The sequence below is a fragment of the Miniopterus natalensis genome, chromosome 18 (assembly GCF_054644295.1).
Source record: "Miniopterus natalensis isolate mMinNat1 chromosome 18, mMinNat1.hap1, whole genome shotgun sequence".
Classification (NCBI taxonomy): Eukaryota; Metazoa; Chordata; class Mammalia; order Chiroptera; family Miniopteridae; genus Miniopterus; species Miniopterus natalensis.
In genome coordinates, this window is record NC_142098.1 from 39,480,484 (window position 1) to 39,498,947 (window position 18,464).

General features: G+C 58.8%; 2 protein-coding genes and 1 long non-coding RNA gene across 3 annotated transcripts; 2 read left to right on the forward strand and 1 right to left on the reverse strand.

The window, feature by feature from the left end:
- The first annotated feature begins 3,057 nt into the window (after positions 1–3,057).
- On the forward strand, positions 3,058–6,103 carry GPR32 (G protein-coupled receptor 32). Its single transcript, XM_087827449.1, is given in 6 exon segments — positions 3,058–3,140; positions 5,356–5,480; positions 5,483–5,708; positions 5,710–5,759; positions 5,762–6,066; positions 6,068–6,103. Coding segments are annotated over 6 exon segments (825 nt in total).
- Positions 6,104–9,119: 3,016 nt separating this feature from the next.
- LOC107531834 (uncharacterized) lies at positions 9,120–10,057 on the reverse strand. The gene is made up of 3 exons (XR_001602652.2): positions 9,558–10,057; positions 9,416–9,475; positions 9,120–9,312 (listed from the first exon to the last, which is right to left on the reverse strand). It is a non-coding gene; the product is annotated as an uncharacterized LOC107531834 (long non-coding RNA).
- Positions 10,058–12,693: 2,636 nt separating this feature from the next.
- ACP4 (acid phosphatase 4) lies at positions 12,694–17,093 on the forward strand. Its single transcript, XM_016205980.2, has 11 exons — positions 12,694–12,798; positions 12,869–12,973; positions 13,047–13,133; positions 13,945–14,091; positions 14,367–14,465; positions 14,539–14,634; positions 15,644–15,776; positions 15,856–15,938; positions 16,361–16,485; positions 16,725–16,903; positions 16,978–17,093. Exons 1-11 carry the CDS (start codon positions 12,694–12,696, stop codon positions 17,091–17,093), a joined length of 1,275 nt encoding a protein of 424 aa, XP_016061466.1.
- The last annotated feature ends 1,371 nt before the right edge of the window (positions 17,094–18,464 follow it).

Genomic DNA, 18,464 nt, shown 5'->3' on the forward strand with positions numbered 1-18,464 from the left:
GTCACCCCTGTCATCTCCAAAAGGGGCGGGGAGCACCACATACCCCCTACAGGTTCCATTTCTTATCCCCACAGCTCCCATGGGAGATGCAGAATGAGAGGCTAGAGGGTAAGGGGGTGGCCTCTGGTCAGGAAGACTTCAATCATGGGACTGAAGACCTTGCTGGAAATTCTTGTCCCTGAGCTTGTTTTCCAGGGTGGAGGTGGGGCAGCAGAATGTCAGGCAACCAGAGGATGGATTAGGCAGACACTGAGGAGGATCTGCTATTGTCCAGGAGGCGTCCGCCCTCACAGACTTGACCTTCTAGGAAGTAAGTGGATTGGGCAGTTCAATGGTTTACCTCCCTGGACTCTGGAGCCAGGTGGCGCAAATTCTAGTCCGGCCTAGGCCACTTCCTACTGGGCAAATTTAGAGGGAGACTTCTCTCCTGACCCTGTGCTGACCAGCCAGACTGGGGGACTGTTGTGGGGCAGGGCTGGGTATGACCAACTCTGTGTGCCCAGCACACCCTGGCACATGGGAGCCCGCTGAATAAAGGACGGTGGCTGTGTGGGGCCAGGTTGGGGACCCTGAGATGAGTCGGATCTCTAACTGCCTCTCTTCCTCCCTGGCAATCCCCCCGCACCGGCTCCCACAGGGTCCGAGGCTTTCCCCGTCACACCATCACTCTAGATGTCACTGTCTGGTCAATGTCCGTCATACCAGGCTAGGGACAGAGTCGTGGGGGCACACAGAGAGGCCTGAGGTGGTGAGCGGGGGACACCTGCAAGGGCCCTTTCTGCATCAGAGTAGGTGGCCTGCACGCAGCATCCTGGGTTGATCCCTGACTCAGGAAGCCCTCCCGGGCCTACCCAGGGTCAGCGCCCCTCCCGGGCTCTCCGCGGACCAGTCTCAACAACTGACTGGGCTCGACAGGTTAGCGGGCCCAGGGTAGTGGTGGGGGACGGGCTGCACATCCCAGGCGGCTGAGCGACAGGCCCCCTTACCGCCTGCTCCCAACCACGTTTCCCGGCAGCCATCCGGTGCCTCTCGCGGGTCCTTCCACGAGCCCCGCCCTCTCCTCCGGCGTGGGGATCGCCTACATTTCCCAGCAGGCTTAGGGCCGCGCCCTCCGCAAGCGAGCCTGGCCGCGGAGCACTATGGTAGATGTAGTCCGGTTACTTACGCCTGGGTGACTACAGTCCATGCCTCGGTTTCCACCTATGTGAAATAAGATAATAATAGCACCTTTCTCAAAGAGTGGCTGTCCGGATTATGAGCATTATTGCTGATGCCACAGAGGTATGATACAAATGTTTGCTATCATCGGTATTTTTATGTTAGACAGATTCCTCCTAGGGGACTGGCCGGGCCAGAGGGTCTGTTCCATGTCCCCAGACTCCAGCCACAGGCCTCTCAGCAAGGCCATTTCCCACGCTTGGGCTTGGGCCTAGCTGTCAGTCTCTTTGATCTGTGCCTTCTCCGAGGAGAATGGTGGGATCGTGGTGAGGTTTTAAATTTGCATTGATTTTCTAATGTATGTGGTTAAGCAATCTTTCGAGGAGATTGCGGTTTTCTGAGCCTGCTGCAGGATTCTCGGGGTGGGGGCAACAGGTATGGTTGGTAAGGCAGGTTTTGAGACAGGGCACGGCTTCTGGGTGTGGTCCTGTGAGGGACTCGGCCTTTCCTGAGCAGCCTCTGGGAGAGAGGATGCCCTAAGCCTGGGATTCTTACTAGGCCAAATAGGAACTGAAAATCCTTCTCTAGTCAGATTTCTAAAATAACCCAAGAAGGTGACTCACTCCTTCCGTCATCAAACAAAGACTGCCCACAGGTACGTCCTGTCCAGAGCCTTATCCATGCGGGGACTCCCCAAAGTGACATTTCACAGTGACGCCCATTGTACAGATGAGGACATTGAGGCCCAGAGAGGCAGTCACTTACCAAAGGTCACACAGCAAATAAGTGGTAGTCGGGACTTGAATGATCTTACCCCACTAGTCTCCCCAGTCCTGGTTGGTGAGTGCCTGTCAGGTGAACAACTCGGTTCTGGGCACTGGGGGTAGAAAGGTGAAGGAGGAACTAATATAGGGGGGAGGGGGGCACATTTGAGGGAGAGAGGCTGACATTCCAGGGAGAGGGGCTGCCACTCTAGGGGGAGAAGCTGACTTTCTGGGGGGGGCTGACTTTCTAGGGGGAGGGGCTGCCACTAGGGGGAGGGGCTGACATTTCGGGGTTCTCGGCTGCCACTGCGGAGGGGGAGGGGCGACATTCCCCGCCCTTCAGGCCGCACAGCCCCCACCTCCACGCCGCACTCCGTGCCTGCAGGCATCCAGGAGCGCAGTGCGTACAAATCCCTCCCGGGCCCGGGGCTCGCGGTGCCCGCGCAGAACGCAGCGTCGCGCTCCGACTCGGGGCGCGGGGCGCGGGGCGCGGGGCGCGGGGCGCGCGGCCCGGGGAAGCCGCCCCGAGCGGGGGATCCCGCGCAGCGACACCCCGCCAGGCAGGAGGGGGCGCCGCGCTCTCAATCACCACCTCCGTTTCCGTCAACAGGGAGCGGGAGGCGGAGCCCCGGCCCCGGGTTCGCTGTGTTCGCGGCCGTGGGAGACAGACAGACTGTCACCAAAGTCGGGAAATAGCTGTCAGGAGGCTCCTCACCCGACACCCGACGCCCTCCCTCCGGATCCCACACCCGCCGCCGCGCCGGAGGCTCCGTCCCGGGGGCTGAGCGCCGGCGGCTCCCGGACCCTCCGCAGCCCCGGGGGTGGGACTCGCCCGCCCGAGGCCCGGGTCCCAGCCGCCGTCCCGGGGTCAGGGTCGCTTCTGCCTCCGGAGCACGACTTGTGCGCCGCGGGGCGCCCGGTTCCCACTCTTGTCGGGAAATAAAACGGAGAGAGGGCGACGGGACAGCCTACACCCGTCTGTGTCATTTGCTTCTGTCCCCCCCGGGCCCCTGGGACGCGTCCCGCGGGACCGGCGCGCGGCCCCAGCCCCCAGCCTCACGCTGGCCTCACCCAGGCCTGGGTTTAAGGGGCTAACCGGGGTGTCCTCCTGTGTGTCTCCTGTCACCGGTGAGCGATGCCGGGGACCCCAGAGATGTCAGACCCGGACTCTGATCTCAAGGGGGCCGCAGAGATGGACACCGACAGTGAGCACCCAAGGTGGCCATGGCCGTGACCCAGCCGGCACCAGGTGTGCGCCCGAGCTCAAGGGAAGAGCTGTGTGGGGAAGAGCTGGGCCTTCGACGGGCCTCAGAGCAAGGCCAGGCTGAGTGGCTGGGGCTTTGTCCAGGGGCACTGGGGAGCCACCAATGGTGTGTGAGCAAGGGAGGGGCAGGGTCAATGCCAAATGTAGAAAGATCCCTCTGGGGCCCCCTGAGGAGGTAAAAAAGCCAGGAGAAGGCTGGGGTGGGTGTCCAGCAGGAGAGGAGAGGCCTGAGAGAGTGGGGGAGGGGAGGCCAGGCCAGAAGGGGCTGGAGGCAGTGAAGGGAGGAGAGGCTGGGAGGCTTGGTCTCTAATCCAGGAACCCCCCCGCCCCCCCGCTTGTCCCCCTCCCTGTCTTGGGCACTTTGAGGCTCACAGGAGCCACAGGATAACGTGCTGAGCCTGGCCCCACTTCCCCTCAGGGCTCCCATGCCTTCCTCTTTCCAGGACGCCAGCTCCACCCCTCCTTTCTGCGGCCTGTCCCCAGGTTCCTACCCCCTTGACATTCCAGAGGCAAACTCAGCAACTGAGTGGCTGCGTGACCTACGGGAGCCTCCACTTGCTGGCGGAGGCTCGTGGCTCAGGGCGCCTTCCCCCATCTTCAAAGCCAGGGGCAGCGCCTTCTCTCCCCCTCTTCCACTACCGGACCCCAGTAGCCACTCTGGGCCCACCTGGATAATCCAGGGCGCTCTCCCTAATTTAGGGTCACCTGCTCAACACCCTAAATTTCTGTTTGCCAGGTACTGTAACATACAGGTTTGCTGGACATCTTTCTTTCTTTTTAATTGTTTTTTAATTGATTTTTTAGAGAGAGAGGAAGGGAGAGGGAGAGAGAAAGAGAAACATCCATGGGAGAAACTGTCTCCTGCATGCTCCCTGGGGGGATGGAGCCCCGGCATGTGCTCTGACTGGGAATCAAACCAGCAACCTGGTCCTGTCTGGTTGGGTGAGCAGTAGTCAGAGAAGGGTTTCTGGGGAAGGTGGCACCCAGTAGGGTTTTGGAGGATGAGTAGGAGTTTGCCAGCTCAAATGATGGGGTAAAGCAAAATGCTCCAGGATGAGGAAACAGCGAGGACAGAGGCTGGGTGTGTGCATGTGCGTGAAACCACAGTGCTTGTTTGAGGACTCCTGAGCAGAAGGACGGGAAATGGTAGCTGAGGCTGGTGGCACGGGTGGGGCCATGACAGGTAAGGTTGCAAATGCCCGGGTGAGGGGCTCAGACCTTATCCTGGGGCAATGGGAAGAGAGCACCCAGGAGAACAAGTGAATCTTCCAGCTCACAGGTGGGGAAACTGAGGCTCATGCTCAGACCCTGCATGATAGCCCCTCTGATTTCCAGCCTGGCCCTGGCTCCCACTTCCCCTTTTGTCCACTGGTGAGCTGCCAGCTCTGCCCCTCCCCACCTCAGGTCCTCAAGTGGAGACCTGGCTGCCAGTTCCTGCTTAGACTCCCTGGAAGACACCTGCCCCCCACCTGCTGGTGAGCCCAGGACCATAAAGGATCAGCGCGGGTAAACTGAGGCCCACAAGCAGCAGGACCTGGGTGTGAATCCCCAAGTTAACATCCAGGCCCCTGAAGTCGCACAGACGTGAGTTCAAATCCAGACTGGGTCTCTGCTTTGTCTGCTTTGATTCTGAGCAAGTGAATCTCCCTCCCGAGCCTCAGTTTCCCCACCTGGAAGGCGAAGCTTTTAAGAGTGGCCACTTCGTAGGACTTGGCACAGAAAAGCTCCTAGAATCCTTGAAGGCTACAGTCTCCTGAGGGAATGGAGAAGGGCAAGTTTAAGGGCAGAAGGGGCTGCAGGGGAGGGCAGGGCCAGAACACTAGGGTTTCACCCCAGTGGAAGGGCTGGGACTTTGGCCAGGGGTACTGGGGAGCCATGGGAGGCCTGTGAGCAGGGGAGAGGCAGCTCTGGAGCCAAGCAGCAGCCAGACTGGAGGTGGAAACTGGGGGCAGGGAGGCTAAGCTGAGTCCGCAGGTGAGGTGGAAGCCTGAGTGGGGCCAGGGCAATGGGAACAGAGCACGGGGGGCAGGGCAGAGAGTCAGAGCGAGACAGGGGGCAGGCAGCATCTCGGCTGGCGGCCAGGGAGGCTGTCCCCGAGGAGGAGCAGCTGGGAAGTTTGGGGGGATGGGCGTGGAACACGCTAACATGGAGGCCTGTGGGTCCCCACAGCACCAAGCAGCCCACGGAGGACCCTGCGGCGATTCGGCGGCCGGCACCCCTTGGGCTCCTGTGCCCCCCGGGGGCTGCCCTCTTCCTCCTCTGCTCCCGGGCCGCCCTGGCTTCTTACCTGCTGGAGGGGCCAGCCACAGCCTGGTGATCCGAGCAGCAGGGCCCCGCCTGCCTCCCCCACTGTCAGCGGCCTGGCTCGGGCACCAGGCTGCCACGGACATTGCCTTCACCGTCCTCCTGCCACTGGTCCTCAGCTGGACACGCTCCTGCTGGCCCTTGGGTGGTGCCTTCTGCCACCTGGACCCCAGCTTCGCCTTCCTGACCTGCTGTGCCCGCGGCCGCCTGCTGGCCCGTGGCTGCCGACTGCTGCGCCTCGGGCCTCTGGCCGGGCTGGGCGCTGAGCCACCCAAGGCCCGCAGGGCGGTTTTCTGGACTGGTGCATTCTGGCTGCTTCTGCTGGTCCTTGGGGTGCAGGCCCGGGGAGCCCCGTGGGGCTGGGTGAGCCGGGCCCGGCCTTATAACAGAACATCAGCCAGGGAGCCGCCCGACTTCTCCAGCCCAGCCCTGAATCAGCTGGTGTTTGGTTTTGGGGTGCCTCTGGGGGTGCTGAGTGCCATCCACAGCCTCCTGAAAGCCAAGCTGCACCTGGCGAGGCTCACGGGGCGGCCCCCGCTGCTAGGGCTGCCCTGGGCCTCGGGGGCCATGCTCTTTCTCTGCTGGTTCCCCTTCCACCTGCTGCTTCTGGTGAGGCTGGTGGGGACTTGGGAGGTTGGGCTGGACATGATGGGGGTCTGGGTGCTGCTCAGGCCTCTGGGGCTCACCCTGGCAAGGGCCAGCAGCTGCCTCAATCCTCTGCTCTATGTGTGGGGGGACCAGGCCTTCAGGCTGCAGCTGTGGGGGGCCCTCTGGTCCTGCCCAGGGGGAGGGTCTGGGGAGGAGACAGGTGGGGCAGGGTGATGGAGATGGAGACCCAACCTTCCTTTGAGGATCTGAGGGAAATTTCTGAGGGGTGGGAGACAGTGAGGGGGAGGGGAGGGGGAGGGGAGGGAGATTCACTTGCTCAATCTCTGGAGAATAAGCAGCTGACCTAGTGAGAGATGGTGAGATGAATGGGGCGGGGCGCGGGGGGGGGGGACAGAGACCCAGAGATAGGGGAACAGGGACCCAGGGGGAAGGGCAGAGAGGCCCAGAAAGAGAGCAGGGGAAGTGGAAGAAGAGGTACTTAGAGGGAGCAATGGGCATGGTGCCCACGTTATGGGGTTATGGGATCGGGTAGTCACGGAGGCCATGGCATGGAGGTCAGGCTGCCAGGAGGGACCAAGTGGGAGATGATGCAGAAAAAGATGGAGAGAAAGACCCAGCGAGAGACAAACAGGGAGAGCTCTGGGGACAGATGGGAAAAGAGCTGGCACTGGACTGAAGGTGGGGAGAGAGAGGGGGAGACAGAGCCGGATGAGAGGCAGAGAGGTGTGGGCCTGGCTCTCAGGACCAGAATGGAGACACGGAGTGGGGATATTTGGAACTGGATTCCCAACCAACCCAGTAATCCCGAGACTGCGCCAATCCCAGTCTGGGACTGTCAGGCCTAAAACAGGACAAGTCCCACGCACACGGCGACACCTTGGTCCCCAGGTGGACCCGGTAACAGGCCAGCATGGGGCCTGCAGATTCCCAGGTCCCCAGGGCCTGTTAGTGCCCCTGCCCTGGGAACCAGGCTGCTCGCAGTCTTTTGCGTTCAAACCCCCAAATATTCCCAGGCTAAAGGTTAATTTTTGTTCCATGTTCCAAATCTTCTGACATGTGCATGGAGCAATCTCAGAACCGCACTGAGCTCCAGGGGACAATCTGTCTTATTCTGCCTCTGGAAACGCATTGCAGTGACACCTGTGACCCTGTCTGCACATTAGGAGTCTCTGGGGAGCTTTTGAAGTCCCTTCGAGGTCCAGGCCCCATCCCCAGGCGGTATGGCTTTAGTGGGCCAGGCGGGGCTCTGGGAGTTTCAAAAGCCCTCCAGGGAAACCCACAGCCTCCCCTGGGCTGGCCTGTCCATCTCCAGCGCCTGCGGTTGTGAAAACACTGCCCTGAGAGCTCCCAGGGGACCCAGAAACCCAGCACTAAGTGGTTGAAAAGCCTGGGGGACCAAAGATCAACTTCTTTGTCAAATAAATTGTTTTACAAACACCGACAGCCAAGATTCACTGGGGATCCAGCAGGAGTCTGATTCTAGTCTGGTGCCCTCCCCCTCCCCCCTAGCTTCCAGTTATAGCCACTGAGGATGGGAGGGGATAGCAGTAGGGGGCGGGAGGTGGAAAGGAGACAGGCTCTAGTAGGGAGGAATTTTCAGGAGGCTTTCAAGAAGGGCTGACACAGAGGCGGGAAAGGACACTCCAGGCAGAGGGCACAGCATGTGCAAAGGCACTGGGGCATGGCATTAAAAAAAAATCTCTGCGTTACATGTGGTTAAAAATATGCCATGGAGGGGGCTTAGGAAGTGGATGAATTTTTTTTAAAAAAAGAAAGAGGTGAGGGAGCCAGGTCACACAGCCTCAATGCCAGCTGAGAGGCTGTGACTATTGTCCGGGTGTGGGGGGGGCATGGAAGGGCTGTGAGCAGGGAGAGAGGAACTCCTGTGAAGGGTGGAGAAGAGCCAGGGGCCTGGGGCGGGCCCAAGGTAGCCCAGGCAGGGAGGTGGGGAGGCGAGGGGGTGGGAGCAGCAGGGCCCCTCCCCCTTTCCCCACCCTCAAAATCCTGGTCTGGGGGAACCCACTCTCCCCGAGGCGCGGGACCAGCTTCTGGCTGGGAAAGCAGTCCGACACTGCCCCCACGTGGCGACTCGAGTATTGCAACCAAGGTCTCCTCTAGGTAGGACGGCGGAACCGGGACGCTCCAGCGTCAGTGGCACCGGTACCAAGTAGGCGGGAACGGGCCCAAAGTGTTGGTAACCCCCCCCCCCAAGCCAAAATGGTAGTAAAACTATGGTTTCATCCCTAGTTAGAATTTGCTAGGCCTTTCCCAGGAAACCCAGCATGTTTGGCCACCTTATTAAGAGGCCGCCTTCTCAGATCTCTAGTTGAAATGAAATGGTTTCTTTTTTAAAAGAGAAAGTGGGTAAAACTCAACCAAACGCTGAGGTATCACCCAGGGAATTCCATGTGCTGGGGGTGGAGGCAGGGAGTGGGGAGGAGCCTGTTACCCAGGGAGCCCGTAACAGACTCTGTCCTGGGTGTCTGGGTGTCCTGGGTGCAGGAAGGGGCATTGACAGTGGGTGTTGAAGGTTGAATAGAAGTTTGCTGAGAAAAGAGAAAGATGTATTGCTATAACAAAAAAGATGATAACTTAAAGACCATTTGCCTCTTACAACTTCCATTCTCATCTTGGATCTCAGGCTGTCCTTACTGTGGCCTTCTGGGACCCAGGGGAGAAAGATTTTTTAATCTTTGTCTGACTGATAAGAAAACCAGGACTCAGAGAGCAGGAATACAATCTGGCAGGTGGCGAGTCGGCACTGCTCTTTTTCTCCTCTATGCTCTTGCACCCAAAGTTGGAATACCCTTCTCCCTGTCTAAATACTGATAGACTCCTACTCATCCCTCAAAACCCAGCTCAAATTCTGGGCCTCTCATTTCAAACCTGAGAGTATGGGCCCCCAAGCCCCTCCTCCCTCAGACCCAGGAGCCCAGGCCCCCAGCCCCTCCTCCTTCACACCCAGGAGTCCAGACCCCCAGCCCCTCCTCCCTCAGACCCAGAGCCTGGCCTCTAGTCCCCTCCTCCCTAAACCCAGGAGTCCAGGCCCCCAGCCCCTCCTCCCCAGACCCAGAGCCTGGCCCGCAGACAGAGCTGGGGTGGAGCTGGCTGTGCTGATTGAGTCACATTTATTTGGTCTCAGAGGCCACAGTCATGGTGGGCCAGAGGCGGGGCTCTTGGGTTAAGCTGTCCCGTTTCTTCTCATCGCTGAGCCTGAGAGAGGAGGAGAGACATGGGGAGGAGAGGCCCGGGCGCTAACGGGGGACCACACCGACGGAGGCCTGGAGATCTGGAGCCGCCCTCTCCCTCTGCTCACCTTGTTGAAGAAGTAGATGGAGGCCAGGATGGTGAACACAGCGATGGCCAGTGTTACGTTCTGTGGGGAGGGAGTCAGAGGTCAGGGCCCACCCCCGCCTCCCCTGCCCCAGCCCCCCCTTCCCCACCTGATCTGCCCTCACCTCTTGAAAGTTCATGGCCATGGGTCCTCAGCCACACCCTGGCTTCACCTCCCTCTGCGTTTCTGGGGCCTTTGAGACAGAGAGGGGAGCTCAGCCACCAGAGCCTGAGAGGGGGTTGTCTAGGAGACCAGAATGGTGGCCGTGGTGATGGAGAAAGGCATTCTGGGTAGAGGGGACACTGGGGCAGAGGCTTGGGCGGGGAGGGGATCTGGGTGCAGAATGTCCCATGAAGTATCTGAACTTGGCATCAGGACGTTTGAGAAACCGGAGTCCAGACCCCCAACACCACACTAAGGAGTCTGTCTCCCTCCCCCCGAGGGTGCTGGGGAGCCAGGCGGGCTGCGAGCAGGGCAGGCAGGGTCGGCCCGGGGGCAGGAGGAGCTGCAGCAGGGAGAGGTGGCCTGGCGCAGTTTTCCTTGAGAGGCGCAGCTGAAGGTGGACCCACATGCCGGAGCCTGGTCACCAGTTTTGGGGGTGGGCGAGGCAGTTATAACGGTAGAAATCGTGGGGTGGCAGCAGCTTTCCCACCTCTGGGCCATAGGGAGCCCGTCTTTGTGGATTCGTCTACTTGCTGAAAGTTGTTTCTAACCCCGTGGCGCTGTCGTCATTTGTGGACATTTGTGGAGATCTCTCTCTCTGTCTCTCTCTCTCTCTTTCTCTTTCTCTCTACCTCTCTCTCTCTATCTCTGGGTACCTCTCTATCTATATCATATATATATATAGATATATTCAGGCATATATAAAAAAAATATAGATATATATTATGTGATGTATTTCCCCTAGCAGCAGTGATCAGTGTAGCAGTGTCCCTAATGACTTCATACAACATAATCGGCCGTGAAACGATACATCAGGGCGCCAACTAGAAAGTTCCAGAAGACAAGACATTCACAAAACAAACAAACAAACAAGAAGCCCAAAGGCATGTGGACTTTCTCTGTATTGTAAAAAATCCATGAGAGACATGTGACCGGGTTCGATGGGTGATCTGACCTGGGTCCTGCTTCGGACTAAGCAGCCGTAAATGATGTTTAGGGGGAAATCGAAGACGTTTGAAAGGAGGGTGGGAATCAGAAAGGAGACATTAACTGGAAGACACAGGTTACAGGACTGCATGTCCAGGATGATCTCATTTTGGCAAAAAGCATGTATATGAAACAAGTGCATGAAAAGTCTGGAAGGGTCCCGTCTGGGTCACAGCAGAGCGCGGCAGGCACAGCTCGAAGGGGTTTAACGGGAGAGAGTTTAACGCAGAGGCGACGCTCGGAGGCGGCTGAGGGCACAGTGCCCCCCGCTAAGCAAAGCGGGGAGCCGTTACCACCCTGTCAAGGGTTTGTTCAAGTCCTGACGCCGGGATCTGTGAATGTGACTTTATTTGGAAACAGGGTCTTTGCTGATGTAAACAAGTTAAAATGAGGTCATAACTGGTGTCCTTGTACGAAGAAGAGAGACCCAGAGACAGACACAGAGAATAAGAGAGACCCAGAGACAGACACAGAGAATAAGAGAGACCCAGAGACAGACACAGAGAATAAAAGAGAGACCCAGAGACAGACACAGAGAATGCCACGTGGGATGGCAGCAGGGGCCGGAGCGCAGCGTCCAGGGGCAGGGACACGAGGGTTGCCAGTGACGCCCGCGGGCAGGGGAGGCCGGGAACCAGCCCTTCCTCGCAGCCTCAGAAGGGACCAACCTCCCTAGGCCTTCATCTTGAATTTTTGGCCATCAGAACTGTGAAAGAATAAATGTCTGTTGTCTAAGCAGCCCAGTTTGTGGTCATTTCTTTTTTTGTTAATCTTCACCCAGGTATTTTTTTCCATTGATGTTTAGAGAGAGTGGAAGGGAGAGGAGAGAGAGAAACATGGCTGTGAGAGAGACACATCAATTGGTTGCCTCCCACACGCACCCCAACCAGGGGAATGGAACCCGCAACCCTCGGTGCGTGGGCCGACGCTCTAACCACTGAGCACACGGGCCAGGCCATGTGGTCTTTTCTGACGGCAGCCCTAGCAAACTAACACACAATTCCAGGGAGTCAAGGGGCAGGAGAGGGACCCATGTCGCCTGAGCCCCAAGAGACAGGGGCCCGAGATGGGAGCTACGTGACAGCCAGCACCCCGTGTCCTTGGAGCTCCCGCTCCCCTTAATAGCTGACCCCAGACAGAATGCAGAGGGCAGGGGCCCAGGACAGAGTCCTGCCTTGAAGGCAGAAAGTGGGCGGGAGGGGTGGGTGGGCCTTGGGGGAGGAAGCAGGACGCTTCTCGGGGTTTGCCTCTCTCGTGGGCTGAAACAGGTCCCTGAGATGCCCGCGTCTGTCCTAATCCCACAGCCTGGGGATACGTCTTCTCACCTAGTGCAAGGGGCTCTGCAGAGGCGAACCCGTTAAGGATTTTGAGCCGGGGCCTGCCTTTCTTCAGGCGGCAGCACAGGCCTGGCCTTACACACGACGCAAATTTATTCCTCACGGTAACGGAGGCGGGAAGGCCAAGACCAAGGTGCCGGCCGGTTAGGGTCCAGCTTCTGTCCTCTCATGGTGTGAGGCGCGAGGGGGCTCTGTGGGGTCCCCCTCAGGAGGGCTCCACCCTCACGACTTAACCCCTCCCAAGGTTTGAACGGAGCCTGTCTTACTCCAGGGCGGCTCTGGCCAGCTGTGGGTGAACATCCTGCTTCTCCACCAAGCCCAAGAGATCCTCAAAGAGGCACAACATTTAAGGGTGAAAAAGGAAGTACAGATTTGGGGTGCAAGGCCTGAGATGAGAGCAGAGGCTATGCGTCTGGAATGTGGGCGGGAATGGAGGTCTCCTGGCCTCTGTGCCCAGGTTATGGGCACCTGGGTTCAAATCCCAGTTTCACCTGCCTCTCACCAGCTGTTCCCTCAAATTACTTAACCCTGCCGTGCCTCAGTTTCCCCATCTGCACAGTGGGGTTGGTGATAACCATATCAGCCCCTCCTGAAGTTGTGATAAAGATTAACCAGGTTAGTCCACGGGTTAATCTGAGGCTGGGAAAGGCTGGGGCGGCCGGCTCCGGAGGCCTGCTGGGACCTGCTCTGTGGGGGTGCGGGGGAAGGTAATGGGCAGGTGGGACTGCCTGCAGCGCAGACAGCGGGCTGAGCTCAGCGTCTGGCTGCATGGACATGGCCGGGCCAGGGTTTCGGGGCCACCCCACCGGCCCGCTCCTGCTCCTGCTGCTGCTCCTGCCCCAGGCCCTGCCAGAAGGACCCCTGGTGTTCGTGGCTGTGGTGAGATGCCCCCACCCTGGCCTGGCTCCTCACCTCCCCGAGGCGGGCCCTGACCTAGTCCCCTCCCCAGGTGTTCCGCCATGGTGACCGGGCCCCGCTGGCCTCCTACCCCACCGACCCACACAAGGAGGCTGTCTCCACCCTGTGGCCGCGCGGCCTGGGCCAGCTGACCTCGGTAAGAAGCTGGGGTTGGGTGCAAGTGGTGGGGCCCCGCAGGGAGGGGTCTGCTGAGCCTACTCTGTCCCCAGGAGGGGGTCCGCCAGCAGCTGGAGTTGGGCCGCTTCCTGAGGAGTCGCTATGAGGACTTTCTGAGCCCTGAGTACCGGCGGGAAGAGGTACTGCCCTGTTGACCTTCACTTGGCCCCTGACCTTCCACCTCTGACCCTCACTGACACCAATGCTCTCCTTGCTCGGGCCTTTGATCCCCACCAACCTGATCAGCACCCTATGTGATCTCTGACCCTGAATCACTAACACAACAGACCTCTGACCCCACCCCAATCAGTCACACCTTGACCTCTGACCTCCATCAATCTGGCTTTATTTTCTGGCATTTACCTCTGTCTTCTTACTCTCACTGACCTTCTGACCTCCACCTTTTCACTCCAAAATGACCACTTCTGTCTTTGACTTTCATTGAATCAATTGCCCTCGTGACCTCAAACCTTTGACCTCTGCCTTTCATCAAATCTTTCTTTTCCTACCTCCAATTCTGTCTCCTGACATCCCCTAATCAGGATCATTCCTCCTTACCTCTGACCTCTGATCCCTGATAGACATGGACTGAACTCTGACCCATGACCTCCATCCCACTCTCCTAACCTTGGCCTCCAGCTTCCAGCCAGCATCCATTCCGATCTTCCTTTTTGACTTTCATTGACTCAACTGATCCCCTTAATTCTATGCTCCCACCCAACTTCTGACATCCAACCAGACTGCTCCTGCCACTGACCTCTGACCCTTGATCCCAACTTCCAACACTGGAGCTCAGACACTCAAATCTGCCCTGATATTTTGACTCCTGACCCCTGACCTTCTACTCCAAAGTGAATCCAAAGCTTTGGGTTTGCCACTGCAGCTGACCTCTGACCCCGCCCATGGTGCCCTTGTGACTATTGCCCCCTCACCTGCCCTCTCCCACCTCAGGTCTACGTTCGCAGCACAGATTTTGACCGGACACTAGAGAGCGCTCAGGCCAACCTCGCGGGGCTGTTCCCTGAGGCCGCACCGGGACGCCCTGAGGCCACCTGGAGGCCCATCCCTGTGCACACAGTGCCGGTCACTGAAGACAAGGTCAGGAGACTGGACAGGGCCTGGGGTGGGAGGGGTGGAGAAAGGCAGAGCCCAGAGATGACCAGAGGCTTGGAGAAGAGGTGCCGGGCTTGGTAGGACACCCCCTTCCGCCCCCCGGAGTCTGAGTTGGAGCAGCAAGACCTCCCTGGGCAGAGTTGTCCAATGGGTGAGCCACTGTCCCCATGCTGCGCAGACAGGTCCAGGCGAGAGAGCCACACAGCCCTGACTTCCCCACCCCCAGTCATGCTGCTGTCCTGAGCCTCAGTTTCCCCCAGTTGCTGAGGTTCCCCATGCGCAGTTGTCCCCAATACCATGAGCTGCTGCGCGAGGCCACGGAGGCAGCCGAGTACCAGATGGCGCTGGAAGGCTGGACGGTGAGCAGGGCCGGCGGGACGGGGCAGAGAGTAGTAGTGGCAGTCCCCAGACTCACCTGCCCGGTCCACCCAGGGCTTCCTGACTCACCTGGAGAACTGTACGGGGCTGTCACTGGTTGGGGAGCCACTCCGCAGGGCGTGGAAGGTTCTGGACACACTGATGTGCCAGGTGAGCCCCTGCCCCACGTGGTTAAGGGCACCCAGGTTCAAATCCCAGCTTTGCCGCTCAATACCCCCGTCCCCCTGGGCAAGTCACTTAACCCTAGCGCCTCGGTTTCCCCATGTGCACAATGGGGCTGGTGACACCCATGTGAACATCACCTGGGGGTTCCTGGGAAGATTAAAATGGATTAACCCGCCCTGACTGATGTTGCTTAGTGGTTAGAGGGTTGGTCCTCGATTTGAAGGGGTCAAGGGTTCCATTCCCGGTCAAGGACAGGTACCTGGGTTGTGGTTTGCTCCCCCGCCCTGGTGGGGGGCCAGTGCGGGAGGCAACCAATCGATGTGTCTCTCACATCAATGTTTCTCTCTCCCCCCACTCCTTCCCTCCCTCCTACTCTCTCTAAAAATCAATGGGAAAAATATCCTCGGGTGAGAAATAACCCCCCTCCAAAAAGAAGGAGCAATCTACACAATTCACGTAGAGCCCCTGGCACTCCGTGAGGCTGGCACTTGGGTTTGAGGCTACATGCCTGCAACTCCTCCTTCCTGGTTCCATGATCCAAAAAGCGCCCCAACCCAGATGCGGGCAGCAGGAGCTGACCCGAGGCAGCGCGACGCTCTTCAGAGGCTCGGCTCCCCACCTGAGGGCGGGCTCCTGGCTGCACGGTGGGGGGGCTGGCAATGTGCATGGTTAAGGGGCTGCCCAGACCCTACTGCACGTTACGAGGTATGTGGTATGAGCACCATCCGAAGGGTCCAAACTCCCAGGCATCTGAAACACCTCTGGCCCCAAGGGTCTCAGATAAGGGCCTCTGAACTGTGGGACGATGGCGGTTACTGTTAGTAACTGCTACTGTCCAATCGCAACCTCCTGACCGCCCCCGACCATGAGGGGCTCAGATGGGGGTGTGGAGAGTGTTGTAGGGAATGGGAACAAGCAGACGTTGGGAGGGTGGGAGGGGACCACAAAGAGCTCAGGACATCCTGGTCACACTGTCCTCTCTCTCCCCCCCCAGAGAGCCCATGGTCTCCCTCTTCCATCCTGGGCCTCCCCAGATGTCCTGCGCACGCTAGCCCAGATCTCAGCTTTGGATATTGGGGCCCACGTGGGCCCACCCCGGGCGGCAGAGAAGGCCCAGCTGTCAGGGGGTGAGGTGTGGGGTAGGGCGGCTGGCAGGCCTGGGGCGCCTCCCTCTATGGTCCTCAGGACCCTGTTCTCGCCCCTCAGGGATCCTGCTGGATGCCATCCTTGCCAACTTCTCTCGGGCAGAGCGCCTGGGGCTGCCCCTCAAGATGGTTATGTACTCGGCTGTGAGTCTTTGGGAAGGGAGGTGGGAGTGCCTCGTGAGCGCAGGGATGAGGGAGATGGCAGTTTGGGTGAGGAAGAGGCTGGGGTCTCGATGGAACCTCAGCCCTCTGTATTGGGTAACTCATAGCTGCAGGTAGATCACTAGAGGTATACCATCTGGAAGGAGGGAGGAGACAGTGTTCTCACAAAGAATTCAGCTCTTCTAGGACAGGCTGTTGAACTGAGCTGTCCAATCATGTTTTGCATCCATTTGACCAATCTTTACTAAGTGACTGGTGTGACTGCCTCCAGGGTTAGATTTGGGGGCTGGGTTCCTAAGGGGTCTGGGGCCATCTGGGAGGCAGCTGGATACAGGAGTGCGGAGTGCAGGGAGAGGACATCGGGTGAGCACCCAGGAGCAGTCTCAGCCCTGATCTGCCCACAGCACGACAGCACCCTGCTGGCCCTCCAGGGGGCCCTGGGCCTCTACGATGGGCACACCCCACCCTATGCGGCCTGCCTGGGCTTCGAATTCCGGAGGCGCCTTGGGGACCCCGACGAAGAGGCAGGGTGAGGAGGGGTGGTACCTGGGAAGGGGCGGGGCAGTGCTTGCAGGAGAAGGGATTGGGCAGGCAGAGGACACATTCCAGGCACCCGCCTGGAGGGGGAGTTGGCCAGGAAACCATCGGGAGGTTGACAGGGAGTCAGGAGCTCGGTTCCTCCATTCAGATGCTCTGGTCTGGATTTAAGGTCAGTGGCTGGGGATGTGAGGAGGGGCCTGCCTGTCACCACATCCTCTCTCCCTGCAGGAATGTCACCGTCTCCCTCTTCTATCGCAATGACTCTGCAGGCCTGCCCCTGAGCCTCAGCCTCCCTGGATGCCCAGACCCCTGCCCACTAGGCCACTTCTACCAGCTGACTGCCCCAGCCCGGCCTCCAGCTCACTGGGTCCCCTGCCACGGCTCCCGTGAGCCTGCCACTCCTACTGGTGAGGCCCTGGGCATTGGGGTGGGAGTAGGAGAGGTAAAATCCAGAGATTCAACCCTCCTGTTCTCCCTGCAGCTACCCTGGTGCCAATGTTGGCTGGGGCTGTGGCCGTACTGGCGGCGCTCAGCATAGGACTGGGTCTGCTGGCCTGGAGACCTGGCTGCTTGCGGGCTTGGGGAGATCCCGTGTGAGCCACAAAACCAGCATCCCTTCCCCACTGCTGACCCTGGACCACAACATGTGCGCTCACCCACTGCACTGGCTCTCGTGATTTACTGTGTCTGTGTGTGGGGAACTGGGAATGCTTCCGATATTGGAAGCCAACAGCTGTTTTGCAGGTGTGTGCACTTGTGTGCATCAGTGTGCACAGGCATGTACATGGTCTCCACAAATACACACATGTGGTTCGGGGGTAGCTGTTGGTTTGAATGTTTCTGCACTTTAACATAAATGTGCAGGCTGCCTGCATGTGCTGGTATGTCTGTGTTGGTATGTGTATAGGTGTGTGATGAGTGGGTCTAGGCGTACTTCTGCATTTCCCTACATGCATGGCAGCACGTGGTGAGGATGTGTCGGGATATCTGTAGGTACCATGTGCACATGATAGTTAACAAGGCTGAGCCTGCTAGGTGAGTCCCTCTTTGGACTCAATTCTCTAGAAATGAGTGCCACCTCTAGGCCTCTCTGCTCCTGGGGTGGGGGTCAGGACTGTCTTCTACAGGGGGTTCAAGGCCTGGCCCCAAGGCTGGTCAGTACTGAGACTGTGTGATTCTAAGCAAGGGATCAGCCTCTGTTGCCCCCACTTCATTTGGCACAGCCATGACTCAAACTCCGCAGACCCGATCAATTCAGAAATTTACCACTGGGAACCACTCTCAGGGCTGCCATAGGGCCACTGAAATAAAATGTATTCAGGTTCCAGACACACTGGCCACATTTCAATAGCTCATCAGCCACCTGAAGCTGGTGTGCTGAACACACTTAAAGCTACTGCACAGATCACAGGAAACCAGCAGGCCCTGTGGATGCTCCATGTGACCCAGGTGCAGGTTTAGGCCAGTAGTTAAGCTCCCAGGAGGGTAGGCTCTGCCCTCCCCACCACAGGCCAGGCACCAGGCTTGCTTGTGGGAGGTCTCCATCCTGGCGCAGCCTTGCCACATGTGTGGTACCATTGGGCAAATGTGTGAACACCCCAGACTAGGATAACAGGGAGGTCAGGGGGCTGGTGTGCAGTGGGCAGTTATTGACTAGGTACCCATTACAGGGGGTAGAATTGGAGGATCAGAGGTGGGTGTGGGGGGCTGTGGCTAGAAGCAACTTCCAGCTACTAGGATCCCCAATAACCCTCTCCTGGAGAACACAGGGTGCTAGGTCCCCTGGACTGAGAGGAAAAGGCTGAGGCTACTAACATAGCCTCACCTGGAGGACCTACCCCTGGGGAGCCCCGAGGCACCCCACCATCGCCCCTGGTGGCACAGTGGTCATAGGTTGTGGAAGTGAAAGGCTGCCATACCCCAGAATGCCCTCTTGGGCGTGCGACAGGACCCAGCTTCTCAGACATC

What these genes read in the sequence shown, in the direction of transcription:
- ACP4 (XM_016205980.2), top strand. Translation starts at nt 12,694, where the DNA reads ATGGCCGGGCCAGGGTTTCGGGGCCACCCCACCGGCCCGCTCCTGCTC. An exon ending in CTGAGTACCGGCGGGAAGAG is followed by an intron (nt 13,134 to 13,944) that starts GTACTGCCCTGT and finishes CTCCCACCTCAG; the next exon opens with GTCTACGTTCGCAGCACAGA. An exon ending in TGAGCCTGCCACTCCTACTG is followed by an intron (nt 16,904 to 16,977) that starts GTGAGGCCCTGG and finishes TTCTCCCTGCAG; the next exon opens with CTACCCTGGTGCCAATGTTG.